Genomic DNA, 17966 nt, shown 5'->3' with positions numbered 1-17966 from the left:
TTTAATTCATGCTGCTAGCTCATGATATTGATGCCTGGCCCTCACACTTTGAATGGTGAGGCCTTACATTATATTAACCACTTGAGATTTTTCTAAACCAGCTGCATGAAACTATGCCTTAGCAAGGTTCCTAAAGTAGGAACTTTATTATTTTTTTCAATATATGAAATTTATTGTCAAATTGGTTTCCATACAACACCCAGTGCTGATCCCAAAAGGTGCCCTCCTCAATACCCATCACCCACCCTGCCCTCCCTCCCACCCCCCATCAACCCTCAGTTTGTTCTCAGTTTTTAAGAGTCTCTCATGCTTTGGCTCTCTTCCACTCTAACCTCTTTTTTTTTTTTTTTCCCTTTCCCTCCCCCATGGGTTTCTGTTAAGTTTCTCAGGATCCACATAAGAGTGAAAACATACGGTATCTGTCTTTCTCTGTATGGCTTATTTCACTTAGCATCACACTCTCCAGTTCCATCCACGTTGCTACAAAGGGCCATATTTCATTCTTTCTCATTGCCACGTAGTACTCCATTGTGTATATAAACCACAATTTCTTTATCCATTCATCAGTTGATGGACATTTAGGCTCTTTCCATAATTTGGCTATTGTTGAGAGTGCTACTATAAACATTGGGGTACAAGTGCCCCTGTGCATCAGTACTCCTGTATCCCTTGGGTAAATTCCTAGCAGTGCTATTGCTGGGTCATAGGGTAGGTCCATTTTTAATTTTTTGAGGAACCTCCACACTGTTTTCCAGAGTGGCTGCACCAGTTTGCATTCCCACCAACAGTGCAAGAGGGTTCCCATTTCTCCACATCCTCTCCAGCATCTATAGTCTCCTGATTTGTTCATTTTGGCCACTCTGACTGGCGTGAGGTGATATCTGAGTGTGGTTTTGATTTGTATTTCCCTGATGAGGAGCGACGTTGAGCATCTTTTCATGTGCCTGTTGGCCATCTGGATGTCTTCTTTAGAGAAGTGTCTATTCATGTTTTCTGCCCATTTCTTCACTGGGTTATTTGTTTTTCGGGTGTGGAGTTTGGTGAGCTCTTTATAGATTTTGGATACTAGCCCTTTGTCCGATATGTCATTTGCAAATATCTTTTCCCATTCCATTGGTCGCCTTTTAGTTTTGTTGGTTGTTTTCTTTGCTGTGCAGAAGCTTTTTATCTTCATAAGGTCCCAGTAATTCATTTTTGCTTTTAATTCCCTTGCTTTGGAGATGTGTCGAGTAAGAGATTGCTACGGCTGAGGTCAGAGAGGTCTTTTCCTGCTTTCTCCTCTAGGGTTTTGATGGTTTCCTGTCTCACATTCAGGTCCTTTATCCATTTTGAGTTTATTTTTGTGTGAGAAAGTGGTCTAGTTTCAACCTTCTGCATGTTGCTGTCCAGTTCTCCCAGCACCATTTGTTAAAGAGACTGTCTTTTTTCCATTGGATGTTCTTTCCTGCTTTGTCAAAGATGAGTTGGCCATACGTTTGTGGGTCTAGTTCTGGGGTTTCTATTCTATTCCATTGGTCTGTGTGTCTGTTTTTGTGCCAATACCATGCTGTCTTGATGATTACAGCTTTGTAGTAGAGGCTAAAGTCTGGGATTGTGATGCCTCCTGCTTTGGTCTTCTTCAAAATTACTTTGGCTATTCAGGGCCTTTTGTGGTTCCATACGAATTTTAGGATTGCTTGTTCTAGTTTCGAGAAGAATGCTGCTGCAGTTTTGATTGGGATTGCATTGAATGTGTAGATAGCTTTGGGTAGTATTGACATTTTGACAATATTTATTCTTCCAATCCATGAGCAGGGAATGTCTTTCCATTTCTTTATATCTTCTTCAATTACCTTCATAAGCTTTCTATAGTGTTGAGCATACAGATCTTTTACATCTTTGGTTAGATTTATTCCTAGGTATTTTATGCTTCTTGGTGCAATTGTGAATGGGATCAGTTTCTTTATGTCTTTCTGTTGCTTCATTATTGGTGTATAAGAATGCAACTGATTTCTGTACATTGATTTTGTATCCTGAGACTTTGCTGAATTCATGTATCAGTTCTAGCAGACTTTTGGTGGAGTCTATCGGATTTTCCATATATAGTATCATGTCATCTGCAAAAAGTGAAAGCTTGACTTCATCTTTGCCAATTTTGATGCCTTTGATTTCCTTTTGTTGTCTGATTGCTGATGCTAGAACTTCCAACACTATGCTAAACAACAGTGGTGAGAGTGGACACCCCTGTCGTGTTCCTGATCTCAGGGAAAAGGCTCTCAGTTTTTCCCCATTGAGGATGATGTTAGCTGTGGGCTTTTCATAAATGGCTTTTATGATGTTTAAGTATGTTCCTTCTATCCCAACTTCCTGAAGGGTTTTTATTAAGAAAGGGTGCTGAATTTTGTCAAAAGCCTTTTCTGCATCGATTGACAGGATCATATGGTTCTTATCTTTTCTTTTATTAATGTGATGTATCACGTTGATTGATTTGCGAATGTTGAACCAGCCCTGCATCCCAGGAATGAATCCCACTTGATCATGGTGAATAATTCTTTTTATATGCTGTTGAATTCGATTTGCTAGTATCTTATTTGAGAATTTTTGCATCCATATTCATCAGGGATATTGGCCTGTAGTTCTCTTTTTTTACTGGGTCTCTGTCTGGTTTAGGAATCAAAGTAATACTGGCTTCATAGAATGAGTCTGGAAGTTTTCCTTCCCTTTCTATAAAGTAGGAACTTTAAAAAATAAAAGTTCTGGGCACCCACTGTGGCATCCTGAATCAGAATTTCTCTGGTTGGACACAGGCGTCAATATCTTTTAAAATCACCATAATGGGGGCACCTGGGTGGCTCAGTCGGTTAAGCGGTCGACTTCAGCTCAGGTCATGATCTCGCGGTCCGTGAGTTCGAGCCCCGCGTAGGGCTCTGTGCTGACAGCTCAGAGCCTGGAGCCTGTTTCAGATTCTGTGTCTCCCTCTCTCTGACCCTCCCCCATTCGTGCTCTGTCTGTCTCAAAAATAAATGTTAAAAAAAATAATTAAAAAAAAATAAAATCGCCATAATGTTTCAGTTGTGCATCAGAATTGAAAACCTCTTGTGAAGATTCTTATGGCCTGCCATAGACCTAAAAACAGGATTTTTTTTTTTAATTTTTTAACCTTCATTTATTTTTGAGAGAGAGACAGAGTGTGAGCAGGGGAGGAGCAGGGACAGAGGGAGACACAGAATCTGAAGCAGCCTCCAGGCCCTGAGCTGTCAGCGCAGAGCCGGTGGTGGGGCTCGAAGCCACCAGCCGTGAGATCATGACCCGAGCCAAAGTCGGACGCTCAACCGACTGAGCCGCCCAGGCACCCCCAAAACAGGATTTTTTAATCTGAGTGTCCAACATTTGCCCTGTGTCATGATAAAAGGTATAGGTGTTGCTTATTACCTTGATACCCCAGTCTGGTTATACTGTGAATTATCTAATTCCTTACATTTTCTACCAGTGGCCTCAAGAATGAAAGGAATGGGGAGACAAAAGGGCAGGTGGCTACTGTTTTTTTTTTGGGGGGGGGGGCATTGTTGGTTTTTGAGAGACAGCACAGGTGGGGGAGGGGCAGAGAGAAAGGGAGACACAGAATCCCAAGCAGGCTCCAGGCTCCGGGTGGGTTAGCACAGAGCCCAATTTGGGGCTGGAGCCCACAAACCAGGAGATCATGATCTGAAACTGTTGTCTAAGGTAGTTCCTAAATGTATGGTGCACAGAGCAGGAACGGTGTTAAGGGAGGCAAAAGCAGACCAAAGTTGAGAAGTCACTGCGGTTTCGGAGTGGAAGAGAGTGAAGGTAGGTTTCTAGGTGGGGAAGGGGTTGAGTGGTGAAAAGTGAGGTTTTAATGGCTAATAATCTAGTTGTTTATGGATCCTTTGAAAAAGTCTTCGGGGCGCCTGGGTGGCTCAGTCGGTTGAGCCTCCGACTCTTAATTTTCAGGTCCAGTCATGATCCCGGGGTCATGGGATCCAGCGCCATATTGCGCTCAGAGTGGAGATACTCTCCCTCTTTGCGTCCGCTTGTGTGCACGTGCTCGCTGTCTCTCAATAAAAACAAAGACTTTGTAAATTGTGTTTCAAAATTTAAGAAAATTTACCCACCTAGTCTCTTAATGTGAAGGAATGAAAGTTTCGGTGAAAAAAATAATAGGATGAGAAAGCAGTTTTCAAATACTCTGCTACTTGGTATTGTCAAGCCCTTTATGTATGTATGTATGTATGTATGTATGTATGTATGTATGTATATTTTTGAGAGAGAGCACGAGCAGGGCTGAGAGAGGAGACACAGAATCCAAAAAAGGCTCCAGGCTCTGAGCTGTCAGCAGAGATTGATGTGGGGGCTCAAACTCACCAACTGTGAGATCAACCTGACCTCCACCCAGGTCCCCCCTATGTGTTTTCTTAAAGTTTTTTGGGGGGATTTTGTGTGTGTGTGTGTGTGTGTGTTTTTAATGTTTACTTAGCCAAGCCCTTTAGATTGCAAAACTGTGATTAGTAGTGTGGCCAGAGAGGATTACTGAGGAATTTGGTTTTACTGAAAAATCAACTTTTTCTACATTGTCTTCATAGTTTTGTGCACAAAGACCATTGTCTTGTTACTATAATTGCTTTGAATATTTTCCCCCATTGTTGAACATCAAGGTTTTCAGTTTTCTTTACTACAAATTATATTGCAATGAATATTTTCATAACTTCATGCTTAAAACTTTTTTCAAGTATTTCCTCAGGATACATTGTAAGGAGTACATTTTGATGTCAAAAATCTAGACATTGTAATTGCTGTGATATATTTTCCTTCACCTGCACATGTATCAGTTTGTATTGCCAATAATGGTACTAGAATGATGGTTTCCCTGCAAATGGATAGCCCATTCATACTTTAACATAGTCCTGTTAGTGCATTTGCAGATTTTCGGTTTTTTACTACTGAGCTTCTGTTCATTTGGCACTGTTGGCTGGTACATTTTATAGCCATAAGTCTAGTAGCTTTAGCCTTGCTGATGGTACTAATTAGTTCCTGATTTCCTCTTTAGAATCCTTTACAACTTGGGAATTTTTTTTTTCAGTATAATTTCTCGCAAAGGTGTAATTGATGGCCGCATTCCAGCCCAAACCTATTATAATCTCCTTTTCTATGGCCAGATGCCTGGAAATCAGCTGGCAGTTATTTATTCAGTAGCTAATTCATATGGAGAGGACTATAACTTTGGTTAGAATTCTCACTCGAAATACTAACGGGTCTTTTTTTGATTGCTTATTTCTCTGGCCAAAGTTCATCATAGCTGACAACATAGAACTGCATTACAAGTGGTTGGGGAGTGGAGTAGAGTATTATGTGGGAATTAATTGGAAATTTCTGTGAAGTTATTTCTGAACAATTCTTAATAGCATAGTCAACTCTTGGACTGAATGTCTACTTCATAAATTATCCAGTTCTGTTGTTTTTCTCTTGATGAAATTTCAGGATACTGGGGAAGATGTTCACCTAAATCAAATTCTTTAGTACTTGTTAGTACCAAACGGTTTCTGTTTAAAAAGATAAACTGCTAGCCAAAATAGAGACTTCAGTAGCAGTATTCTAAGTTTACCTTGAACCAAGTTTTCTGGGTTTCTGGCACCAGGATGAAGGAAAGGGCATTCAAGTAGTGTTCTCTGTTTCTACATAGTACCCCCTGGGGTGAGAAAAGTAGTAAGTTTCTAATGACCCAGGTTGGGACACAAGGAGTAAGGGTTTATCAGGCTTTACTTTGTACCCAGAATGGCAAACATACTTCGGAATGCTGCTTATGGCTCAGACTAAAGTTAAACCCATTTTATGAGTTCATTATTTTGGACATGTTATGGACTTAAGAAAGGGGGGGGGGGGGTGTAGAGAATACGGGGACAATCGGTTTCTGTGTTGCTTATTAAAATTAGCTGCACACGTAGCACCACTGCATTAAATAAGGTACACGATTTCTTGGCGTGGTTATTTCATTTGCAGGGGTGGTCTCCACTTGCGTTTGGTTTCCCAGTGGTTACTCCCCTTGCTGAGTTCCCTCAGTAAATTCCTTAATACTCTGAGGTAGCTGAGAGAACGGGGAAAAACTGCGTGGCTCTTTGCCATTAAGTGAAAGCTGGTTTGATTTTAAATTGTTATAACGACTTCATTTGCAAACTCCGTCTCAAAGTACCGAACTGGACGACAATGCCAGTTGAATGCAGGAGGCAGAGTGTTCGCTGCAGCGCCGACCAGAGCCAGGAGGCCGTCTCGGAAGCACCGGGCCGCGAGGAGAGCGCCGCCAGCCTCCCGGCCCACGCTCTGCACCGGCTCAGGCCATCGGGGCCCCCAACGTTCCCTGCCCCGGCCCAGCCCACGGGCCCCCGCTTCCTCCGCGCGCCAGCCCTCGCCCGCCTTGGAGCGCGGCTCCCTGCGCGGGCAGCGGCGCAGCGTGGGGGGCGGAGGGCGGGGCGGCCCCCGGACACGAGGGGGCCCGCGAGGCAGCGAGGGCGCGGGGGGCAGACGGGGGCCGCTGCCCGAGTGTCCGGCGGAGGGGGCGGCGCCCTCGGCGTCTCCGTGACTGCGCCTCCCGCGCCCCCGGCTCGGCGGCTCCCGGGATGCGCGGAGGCGGCGGCGGCGGCGATGGCGATGATGCCTGTAGCCCAGCCTGGTCCCGGGCGGCGGGCGGAGCTGGGGTCCGGGCTGCGAGATGGAGGAGGAGGGGGGCGGCGCTGCGGCCACCGGGCAGGTGAGAGGCCGCGGGCCCCGGAGGAGGACGACGCGCGGGGGCCGGGAGGGCCGGGCCCCGGGAAGACGGCGGGTTAGGGCGGCGCGAGGCTGCGCTGGTCCAGGCCCGGCCGCCGCGCACCTGCCCTCCTGGCGCGGCCTGCGGGGAAGCTATCTCGCCCCTGCCTAGCCTGCTCCCGGGCTCCGCCGGGTTGCGGAGCCCTTTCCCCACCGCCCATTCCTGGCCGGAGCCCTCCGCACCCCACCAGCCCTCTGCCCATTCTCTTACAAGCTTGCTGGCCTGAACTAGGCCCTCCTCACCACAACCTTCCCCACCCCAGGGAGCGCCTGCCCATCTCCAGTCCCTAGCTGGGGCCCACCTCCCTTCCCGGCAGCCTCCCAGCGCACCCCCAGACTGGGGGCTCTCCATAGCCTCCCCGTCTCCCTCATCCGCTGACCCTGCCCCAGCCTGTCAGCTGCTCAGGGCTTCAAGAGGTAGTTCACCTGGGGAGAAAGAGCGGGTCCTCCGAAATCAGATAAATCTGCCTTGAATCTAGTGACCTTGGGCAAGTCATCTAACTTCCCTGAGGTTTTCCTGATCTGTACAAATACAGTGGGTCTAATAATAGTACAGAACTTTGCTCTCTGTGAGAGACCGTGAAGATGCTGTCCTCGAAGAATTTAAGGCATTATGACAAATTTATATGAGAAAAAAAAATGAATTGGAAGAATCCAGGCCAGGTGCTAACTTGTAAAAGCTCATACAAAATGCTTTCATACGTACTAAAGTATTAAGTTAGCACAGTAGATTATCAGAGACTCTTCACACAGCTTAATGAGAAATCATTGCTATGGTAAAAAAATTTTCGTTTAACCAGTCCTTGCTTCGGATCCCCCCTCCTTAGTTGTAACAAGATGCACACGGATGTGAATTCATTCTGTCCAACTGTGGCTAAAATGCCTGCGTAAGACCGGTGCTCTAACTTAAAATTTTTCTGATTTTCTGACTTTCATCATTTACTTATGGTCCCAGAAATAAAGTAGCTGGTATGCTTGCACTGAAAAGAACATTGGTAATTTTTAATATTTAGGAGTAACAAATTTCATTTACCCCCTCCTCAAATCACTGAGTTTTATAGTGCTACCATAATAACTTCATTCCAAATTGTGATTCCAGCCTCCTCTTTCTTAAAAGTCACAGAAGTGGGCTTGCTTTTCCTTTGTTTCCTTTATTGCTCCTAAGGTTTCTCTGCAAAAACCTTTATTTCTGTTATGTTTTTCCTTTTCTTCCCAGCCTCACATTCCCTTCTTTTTTTTCCCCCCTAACTATCTGGGAATGATTTATAATTACTTTATACCAGAAGTGTAATTATCAACCTTGCCAAAGAGTTACACAGAAGTGTGTGTGTGTGTGTGTGTGTGTGTGTGTGTCCCTATTTTGGGCTCCAGGAACTTTGAGTCCAGAAGGGATTGTGATACCTACTTCATAGGTCTATACTGAGAGTGAAATAAAGTGTGATAGCTTATGTAGAGCTGCTGATGTGTATGATAATGACCCAAGAAGTGATAGCTGCTATGATTATCTTCTAGGCAGCCAACCTCCCTTGATTTCTTTCTTGTTATGTTGAGTTGAACATTGAGTTGAGCGTGGTGGTGACAAATGTCAGCTTAGGTTCAAATCCATGCCTTACCACTTTAAGGTGGGAGCACTGTCTCCAACTCAAGTTTCCTTATCTGTAAAACAGGGATATGTTATACTGTCTCAGGGTTGCTGTGAAGATTCGAGAAATTAATATCATGGAGCCTTGAAAACAGTGCCTGACATATCATAAGCACTTGATAAAGTTAACATACTAATAATGACACTGACAATTATATCCCTGACCTAGAATTTTCTTTTTTTAAAAAAACCTACTGATGGGGCGCCTGGGTGGCTCAGTCAGGTAAGCATCTGACTTCAGCTCAGGTCATGATCTCACAGTTCGTGGGTTCGAGCCCCGCATCGGGCCCTGTGCTGACAGCTCAGAGCCTGAAGCCTACTTAGGATTCTGTGTCTCCCTCTCTCTACCCCTCCCCCTCACACTCTGTCTCTCTCAAAAATGAATAAACGTTAAAAAAAAATCTTTGAAAGAAAAACCTACTGAAAAATGTTAAATTGATTGAAAAAATTATAACTGTGCAGAAAGTGGACGTTGGTCCTCAACTACTCCAAATCTTTTTTTTTTTTTCCTCCTGCCTCTTATCCTTGACCAATATTGGTGCTTCATCATCCCATTTTCCCTTTGACAGTTCCCTTTCCAGATGTCTCCTAGCCTGTGATCTTCATAATTTCCATCACCCCTCTTCCTTCGTTTTTAACCACTCACTCGGTATTTCTCTGGACATGAGTTCCAAATGCTTTCATTCCAAATTCCTGCTTCCCTCTTCGCTCCTGTTTGCTCCCCTACCTCCAAAGAGGAAACCCTTCTGGGCATCTCTCTGCCTTTCTGCCTCCTCAAGTTGAGTTTTCTACTTCTCTTTTCATCAGCTAACTCCAGTCGTCCAATTAACAATGCAAAAACAAGTAGCAAAAGGTTGTCTTTTTCTTACCTCATAGCTGTCAAAAAGGATTCAGAAACAGGCACCCGGTCTGTAAGTGAAAACAATAAAGCCATCCATTATTATGTTTTAATTCTAATCATCAAGAAACAAGTGGTTGGGATTTATATTTTTGTCTCATGGAAGTTTTATAAGGAAAGTATAAGAAAGCTGGTTTCCCTTGCCAGTGAAGAAATTCATCATATTGTCATGGTCTGTACTATTTGACCATTGAGAAGAAAAAAGAGGCCATCTTCTTCCTTCGTGAAGGACATTTGTTAGGTAGATGGATCTCCTCAGGACTGAAATTTGTCTCATACTCACTGGCACAGCCATACCTACTACTGAATGCTGAGACATTTCTGTATCAGGAGGTTCATAGCTGCTGCTTGGAGCCCCGAGTAATCCTTCATGGACCAGTCCCCTCTTCCTCTGTGCCCCATGATCCATGAACCAAAGGGTTAATCCCAGGCACAGCTAGAGGCCTCTGGAACCCAGTTGGAGCTCATGGTTAAATATTTGGAACATAACGCCAGGACGACCCCAGTGCCATTGCTTATCCCTAAATGCTGGATTAAAGCAAATACCTTTGAGTTGTCAAGAGCATTGCGCCAGTCTCCAAGGAACAACTTCAGCTGTCCCGCTGGAAGCGTCTTTCATAGCAGAGTGGGCACCAGGCCACACAGGGCTTTGAGATTTGGAACAACGGAAGATTTCTGTGAGTGTACTTTAAATCTCATTGCAAAACAAAGTCGAAAATAAAAAGCAAGAAGAAAAAGAAGTTTTCTTATAAAGCAGAAGCTGGGTCTTGCTCATCTTTCTACCCACAGCACCTAGCATAAAGCTGGCATACAGTCTGCACATGATAAATGTAAACTGAGTAAATGAAGGCATGAATGGGCATGTGCCTCCTGTTTGATCATGACGATATTGCTGTTGGAATAACAATTCACCTTTGTATAGAAGGTTAGAGTTTACAAAAGGGTGCTTTGTACCTTTTAAATCTCAAATACAATGCTTTCATTTTCCCCTCTCAAATGTAGTCCTACACAAAGTTTTTTTCCAGTGAAAGGGAGGGAGATGGCCAAGAAATTACCAGCAGGGAGAAAAAATTATAAACAATGGAAAATAAAGCGTGTTCCTAGGGAAAGAAATAGTACTTGTTAGTGATTTGTGGGAGTTCTATAAGGGGCCACAATATACTTCAGCAATGCCATCTGACTTGTAATCTAAACACATGCTGTGAGACCTACTCCCATAATCTCACCCTGTCTGCCCCTCCATCCCTGCCCTGCTCCTGACCCCCAGCAAACTCCTCACCATCACTCCCTACAGCTGCTCTCAGCCTCCACCCCAGGTTGGGATTAGCTTCCCCTTCTCTGACTTCCACAGCACCTGCTGTCATCTAATTGACCACATTAGGCTGTAAGTACATAGTGATCTCTTTGGTGGAGAGGTTACGTCCTTGGGTCTCCAGTGTCTGGCACCAGAGTGTTTTTAAAAGTAACATTTGCATACCCTTCAATCAGAAACTCAAGGGGTGGGGCCCAGGAATCTGCTTTTTTTTTTTTTTTTTTTTAAGTCCCCAGGTGATGCTTAAACTATTTCAAAAACCACTGTGCCATGAAACCTGACATTAGCCCAAGGAATATATTTTGAGGTGTTTGTGTCTTTTCTGTGTTGGACTTTGAGCAGAGAAATGTTTTTTTGTATGCATCAGTCAGAGCTAAAACAAATTTTAGTACTCTTGTAAAAAATCATGCGATCGCTCTACTCCATTAATTTCTTTCTGTTTCTGGGTGTGCATTTTTGTGTGCAGGGTTTTCTGCTCTGGGCCTCTTTTGCCCCATACCGCTCGCCTGTGAGTTGAGGCCCTGACTCCCTTCCCACAGAAGGGAGAGTCCCTTCTCTCTGAAGATGAACTCCACGGACCACCTTCAGGACGCTCCCAACACCACCTTGCTCCACGTGCGTCACTCCCATGGAGGAAACAGCACCACACTACAGGAGGGCCTCCAGGACCTCATCCACACCGCCACCTTGGTAACCTGCACTTTTCTACTCGCAGTCATCTTCTGCCTGGGCTCTTATGGCAACTTCATTGTCTTCTTGTCCTTCTTTGACCCAGCTTTCAGGAAATTCAGAACCAACTTTGATTTCATGATCCTGAACCTGTCCTTCTGTGACCTCTTCATCTGTGGAGTGACAGCCCCCATGTTCACCTTTGTGTTGTTCTTCAGCTCAGCCAGTAGTATCCCAGATGCTTTCTGCTTCACCTTCCATCTCACCAGTTCAGGCTTCATAATCATGTCCCTCAAGACCGTGGCAGTGATTGCCCTGCACCGGCTCCGCATGGTGTTGGGGAAGCAGCCCAATCGCACAGCCTCCTTTCCCTGCACCCTGCTCCTCACTCTGCTTCTCTGGGCCACCAGTTTCACTCTTGCCACCTTGGGCACCCTGAAAACCAGCAAGTCCCACCTCTGCCTTCCCATGTCCAGTCTGATGGCCGGAGAAGGGAGAGCCATTTTGTCTCTGTATGTGATTGACTTCACCTGTTGTGTCGCTGTGGTATCTGTCTCTTATATCATGATCGCTCAGACGCTGCGGAAAAATGCCCAAGTCAGAAAGTGCCCCCCTGTGATCACAGTAGATGCTTCCAGACCACAGCCTTTCATGGGGGCCCCTGGAAAGGGGGGTGGAGATCCCATCCAGTGCACCGTGCCGGCTCTCTACAGGAACCAGAATTACAACAAACTGCAGCACGTTCAGACCCATGGATACACCAAGAGTCTTAACCAGATGCCAACTCCGGGGGCCAGCCGGCTCCAGCTGGTCTCTGCTGTCAATCTCTCCACGGCTAAGGATTCCAAAGCGGTGGTCACCTGTGTGATTATAGTGCTCTCCGTCCTTGTGTGCTGTCTTCCACTGGGGATTTCCTTAGTGCAGGTGGTCCTTTCCAGCAATGGGAGCTTCATTCTTTACCAGTTTGAACTCTTTGGATTTACCCTTATATTTTTCAAATCAGGATTAAACCCTTTTATATATTCTCGGAACAGCTCAGGGCTGAGGAGGAAAGTGCTCTGGTGCCTCCAGTATGTGGGCCTGGGTTTTTTCTGCTGCAAACAGAAGACTCGACTTCGAGCCATGGGAAAGGGGAACCTGGAAATCAACAGAAACAAATCCTCCCATCATGAAACAAACTCTGCCTACATGTTGTCTCCAAAGCCCCAGAAGAAATTTGTGGACCAGGCTTGTGGCCCAAGTCATTCAAAGGAAAGTGTGGTCAGTCCCAAGATCTCTGCTGGACACCAGCACTACGGTCAGAGCAGCTCCACCCCCATCAACACTCGGATTGAACCCTACTACAGCATTTACAACAGCAGCCCCTCCCAGGAGGAGAGCAGTCCGCATAACTTGCAGCCAGTAAACTCTTTTGGATTTGCTAGTTCATATATTGCCATGCACTATCACACCACTAATGACTTAATGCAAGAATATGACAGCACGTCGGCCAAGCAGATTCCAGTGCCCTCTGTTTAGGCTCGTGGAGGCTGGAGACTCTTGCAGAAACTGTTTTTGTTTCTGATACTATTTGATTTTTTCCCCCATTTCTGTGAGACCCGTGGTAGATGAAAACTTCAAGATCCAGCGGAACAGTTGGCAGTTCTGATTTTCTTCTGTCTGAAGTATCAGCATCTATTGATTTGCTTTGTGGTTTCTTGACCTTTTAAGATTTGATGCAAAAATTTATTATTTAAATTTTTTACCCTGACCTGCGCTCCAATCTTTTGTACTAAACGTTTAAATAGATGCCAGGAATGATCACGCTAATGTATTGAAGGAGAATGGACTGATTACGATCATTTGAGTCAGTGTTCGGGGCCTTCAAAGTATACCTGAGTTGGATTTTTTTTAAACAATATGAAGGTATGATCTTCACTGAGGCGAATTTTTTATTAATTGTACTGTAAATTTTGATTCTGTAATGTGTTGAAATGGGGAGCAATACACTTTTCTGGTAGCAGGCTTATTTGAATAAATAATACATTGTCAAAGCAGAAAATCAGAAATATATTATCTATAATTACCTTTACCCAAGACACACAGGCATTAAGTACTTTCCTTTCATAAGACAGTCAGCCAAGAATACAGTATTATGATTATTACCATTTCTTATTATAGACATTATTATTTTGTGTGAGTTGATTAGCTATAAAGCTTTTTAAAAAGAAATCTGTTTTTGCTTGCTGAAAACGCCTTATTCTATTTTGGCATGACCTTACCCGAGAGCCCTTGGTGAAGAGGACCGACCTGTAGTGGAGGAATGTGATTTCTGGGTGCATGGACACTAACGGTGGTCATCTCAATCAGGGTGTGGTGATGTGGGAAGCAATCTGAACTGCCATTGTGTGTTAGAAGATCTTTATCATTGCTTAAGAAGCTGTAAGAATGACAATGGGAGTATTTCGTTTGACTCGTTTCTTCTCTGTAAGGATGGTTTGTTAACAACCTAACAGAGTATCCCAGGTTTGGAAATCTTTTTTTTTTTTTTTTTGTCCTTGTTTATGTATCACTATGGTAGAAAAATTCTTAAGACAATCTGTTTTCAAACTAATCGTGTTATTTCTCTCCCATTAATCTTGGACATGGGCAGTAAAGGAAAACTAGATGAAGTATTTCTATACCTTATGCTAATTTTATTACATACCCTGTGATTCCTAGCATAACAACTGTAAATTCATATTTTTATGTAAAAACATTTTCATTATAGAGTTAGCATTTGAACTCGCTGCAGTTTTGGAACTATAGCTGCCAAACTCCAGACGAGCATCAAGATCCAAAACCTATCTTTAGAGGAAAATTGTTATAGTCAAGAACTGTTATTGCAGATTGGAAGGAACTTTGTTGTTTTGAAAGGTATCCAGTTTATAGCTCCCTCTCCAGGCCTTTCCCAAATACAAGATTCCTTGGGGAAGGGGGGTTGGGACATAGAACAGATGCTCATCTGGAACTCTGTGCAGCCTTGTCCAACACCTCTCGCCTTCCAGCACCCACCAGCCATTCTATTTCTGAGATCTGAGTATGAGATATGGGTTTTACTTTGTTTTTAAATACGCCTTTTAGAACTTTGTCCTTCCCTTCCTTCTCTCCCTTTCTTCCTTTATTTTTGTTATTAGATTTTATAACAGAAGAGAAAATCTCTACTCTGTCACATTTTTTCTTGTTTGTAATTGAATGCTATTTTTGAAAATCACTATAACCTATTTCAGTTATGCTTTTATATGTTTAATACAACACTGTTTTCATTTATTAATATTCCCACAAGATTAAGTAATATACTAACCAGGTAATATATTACCCTTTTTAAAAAGCACTAAGAAATCCAATATCCTTTCCCAAGGTCATTTGAAGAATTGTGGAAAATTAGGAATGAGACTTTTGTCTTAATTTAGAACTGGGTATTTATTCCAATAAGCCAAACAGCTTTATAATTAATAACATTAATCAAGAAGACACTTCTTGATTAAGACTTTTTAAGGTATGTATCTCTTTTTTGGCTAGGCATTTCCAGTGTGATTCAATAAAAGATTTTTTAAAAGTAATTTCTACTTGTAAAATTTAAAATGTCAGGTTTTCTTGTGTAACCTTTGAGTTTGAGATGACCCATCTTTGGGAAGTAAAAGTTATAATAATATAAAGAAAAATAAGCATGTGCATATGAGGTGTTCTTTCTCTGTATGCTCATCAAGAAATTATTGATTTAACTTGCATGAAATACATGTTGGGCTAGATTCTTAGCCTTCTCCACATGTATCTCTGTATCTATGTGGAGATACAGAGATAGATAAAACTTATCTCTTCACAAGTTACATATATATCTATTTATAAAAATAGATATATATATAACTTCTCTATAAGGGCTAACCTGAGAACTAAAAATAATGAGAACTCAGTTGAATGTGACTAATTATTAGCAGGGTATATTAATTAGTTCTCTTGATGCTTTACTGTGATGCAAAGTATGTGATGTATTTCAAACATTTTATAACTGTTCTGATGTTAACCTTTAGGCCAGATTTGTATTTCTGATGCTTTTAATGTTCTTTTAAAAAAATAATGTTTGGAAAATAAAAGTATTGAAAATCCTAACATTTCTGAACATCAGATTGTAGTACTATGACTTTCCTGTCCAATCATTTGAAAACTATCAGAGAAAAGTAGTGATGATTATTGCACAATGGATAACAATGTGTTAACCCTCAGCATTCTCTTCCTTAAGAGATGAAATACTTGTGGGTTTTTGTTTTTGTTTTTTTTAAGTCAGCTCTATGCCCAACCTTGGGCTGGAACCCCTACATGATCAAGAGTCAAGATCAATAGTCGCATGCTCCCCTGACTGAGCTAGCCAGGCATCCTGAGTCCTCAGGATCTCTTTAATGGTTCCAGATAGTTCTCTGGCTCATGGTCAGTGCTGCATCTGTCAGGCAATGTTGACAGTCTCATCAAAAGTGGTATTTCCCCTGTACTTAATGTTTTTCTGCCTCTTTCTATCTCTTAGCAATTTCTTGAGGGCTTTGATAATCAGGGCAGAAGCAGAAGGTACCACTTCAATTTGGGCCTGTATGGTGTTGTTGTTGTTGTTGTTTTTTTGTTTGTTTGTTTTTTTATGGGAAGATCATGATTCCCAGGCATCCCTTGAAGTAGGTGGGTCACTTTAGGGGTGACTTTTACCCACTCAAAAATTTGTCTCGTCTCACATTAGCAGTGAAGATTCAGGCATCACCCCGAATCGTTATTTTTTTTTACTCATAAGTTTAAGGCATAGGGCCTGTCTGTTCTGAATGGTCAATTTCACTGTAATCTTCAGACCCTTCCAATCACTCGTTCCCTTGATGATGTCAGCACCAACCATTTTTGGAGACAGACCCAGGGAGCCTGTCTTCTGGGCCAGGGCAGACGTGGCAACAACTTCCCCACAATGTATATGACTTGGTCTTGTTGGGGTCGAACTTAGGTGGCATGGTGAAGGTGGCTGGTGTTAGGTGAACCCAGATTCAGGATGACCTAAGACAGCTGCACCTTTGCCTCCTTCCAGCTGAAAGCCAAAAGCAAAAGTGCATTTCTTAGAATTGGTGGTATATATGGTGTGTATAAGCTAAAGGAAAACACAGTTATGGTCCCTTGATAAACAATTGAAGGACCCTTCTTTGAAACTAATATTGTGAGTAGTTTCTTGGTTAGCAACTCTACATCCAGGAGCAAAGCCCTCACAAGATCCCAGGTGATAATTCTTTTCTGAAGTGGGGAGGCAGCAGAAACGGAAGGGCACTGACAAAGAAATAGCAGCATGAAGTCTTGCAGAGTTAAGGCCCAGAACCCTTCTTAAACAGTTCAGTTTTGGGGTCCTAAAAATGAGCATCTGTAAACCTGTTCCCAGTTTCATTTTCTTTCTTTTTTTTTTTTTTTAAGTTTTATTTGTTTATTTAGAGAAAGAGTGAGCATGAGCAGGGGAGGAGCAGAGAGAGGGAGAGAGAGAGAGAATCCTATGCAAGAGAATCCGTGCTGACAGCACGGAGCGTGATGCAGGGCTCGAACTCACAAACAGTGAAATCATGACCTGAGCTGAAATCCAGAGTTGGACACTTCACCAAATGAGCCACCCAGGTGCCCCTCTATATTTTTCATTTTCAAGTTAGTCACACCTCATTTCGAAGATCATTACTTGAGGCAACAAGTAACACTTCTTGGGTGCTGGCAGTCTTGGGTTCCTCTCCAGATCTGACTTGTTATTATAGCTCATTCTTAAGTAATAGTCTGTAATCTGGCCAGGCCAGGTTACAGAGTCTCCCCTTTCAAGGCCACCCTCTTCATTCACAGTTCAGGGGTAGCATACATGACTCCCAGGGAGACATGCGTTTTCTCTCATATCCACTAAAAGCAGTTGTTTTTCTTTTCCATTAATGAAAGAAGCCAATGGTCCCTACAGAGACACTTGCTCCACTGCCCTCCTACTGGAGTTGAAGGAAGGCCAAGAGTTAGTGAAGATTCCAGGCCTATGGAATTGTAAGAGCGGCAGGCAGGCTGCCCGGAAAAGGCTCACCTCCCATCAGAGATCCAGGCTTTAGAGAGGCCAGGCCTGGACTGAGCTTACAACCCAAAACAGCAAGCCCCACCAGAACGTGGTGTAGAGAGGACTCTACTGAGGCAGGTATCTGCAGGATGAGCTTTGGTGGGCTCGTTCCAGCCATACTGGCCCAAATATGATGAGATGCAGGATATCCCAAGTCACCTGTAGGAACGAAAATGATGGCCACTGAAGCCAGATGGGGTAATCTTTGAGAAGATGGAGAAGGGAAAGGAGGAGCAGAAAGATAGGGAAATAGCCCCATATTTCCTTCCCTGCCTCTAAAGATGGATCTGTAAACTGAGAAGCAGGTGCTGGCATAATTATGATGATTTCCCATCTTCTGGCTTTCAATATCATTTAAATGCTAATGACACTCAATTTTATATCTCTAGTCCTAACCTCTCCCTGAGCTGCATGCTGGTCTATCCAATTGCCTATTCAACATCTCCACTTGGATGTCTAATAGGCATCTCAAATTTTAACATGTGCAAAACTGAACTCTCAGTTCACACCTCCTCCTCACCAAACTTGTGTCTCCTGCTGT

The 17966-nt window shown here is 43.4% G+C and overlaps 1 protein-coding gene and 1 non-coding gene across 2 annotated transcripts; one reads left to right on the top strand and one right to left on the bottom strand.

Annotated features, from left to right (window-relative positions):
• The first annotated feature begins 6642 nt into the window (after positions 1 to 6642).
• Positions 6643 to 14454, top strand: GPR75 (G protein-coupled receptor 75). Its single transcript, XM_042932256.1, has 2 exons — positions 6643 to 6739; positions 11114 to 14454. The coding sequence occupies exon 2, from the start codon at positions 11212 to 11214 to the stop codon at positions 12832 to 12834; it is 1623 nt and encodes a 540-aa protein (XP_042788190.1). The 5' UTR covers positions 6643 to 6739; positions 11114 to 11211; the 3' UTR covers positions 12835 to 14454.
• Positions 14455 to 15962: 1508 nt separating this feature from the next.
• Positions 15963 to 16118, bottom strand: LOC122216782. Its single transcript, XR_006201112.1, has one exon. It is a non-coding gene; the product is annotated as a U12 minor spliceosomal RNA (small nuclear RNA).
• Between the last annotated feature and the right edge of the window lie 1848 nt (positions 16119 to 17966).

The sequence above is a fragment of the Panthera leo genome, chromosome A3 (genome assembly GCF_018350215.1).
Source record: "Panthera leo isolate Ple1 chromosome A3, P.leo_Ple1_pat1.1, whole genome shotgun sequence".
Classification (NCBI taxonomy): Eukaryota; Metazoa; Chordata; class Mammalia; order Carnivora; family Felidae; genus Panthera; species Panthera leo.
This window is presented reverse-complemented; position numbering and strand designations above follow the sequence as displayed.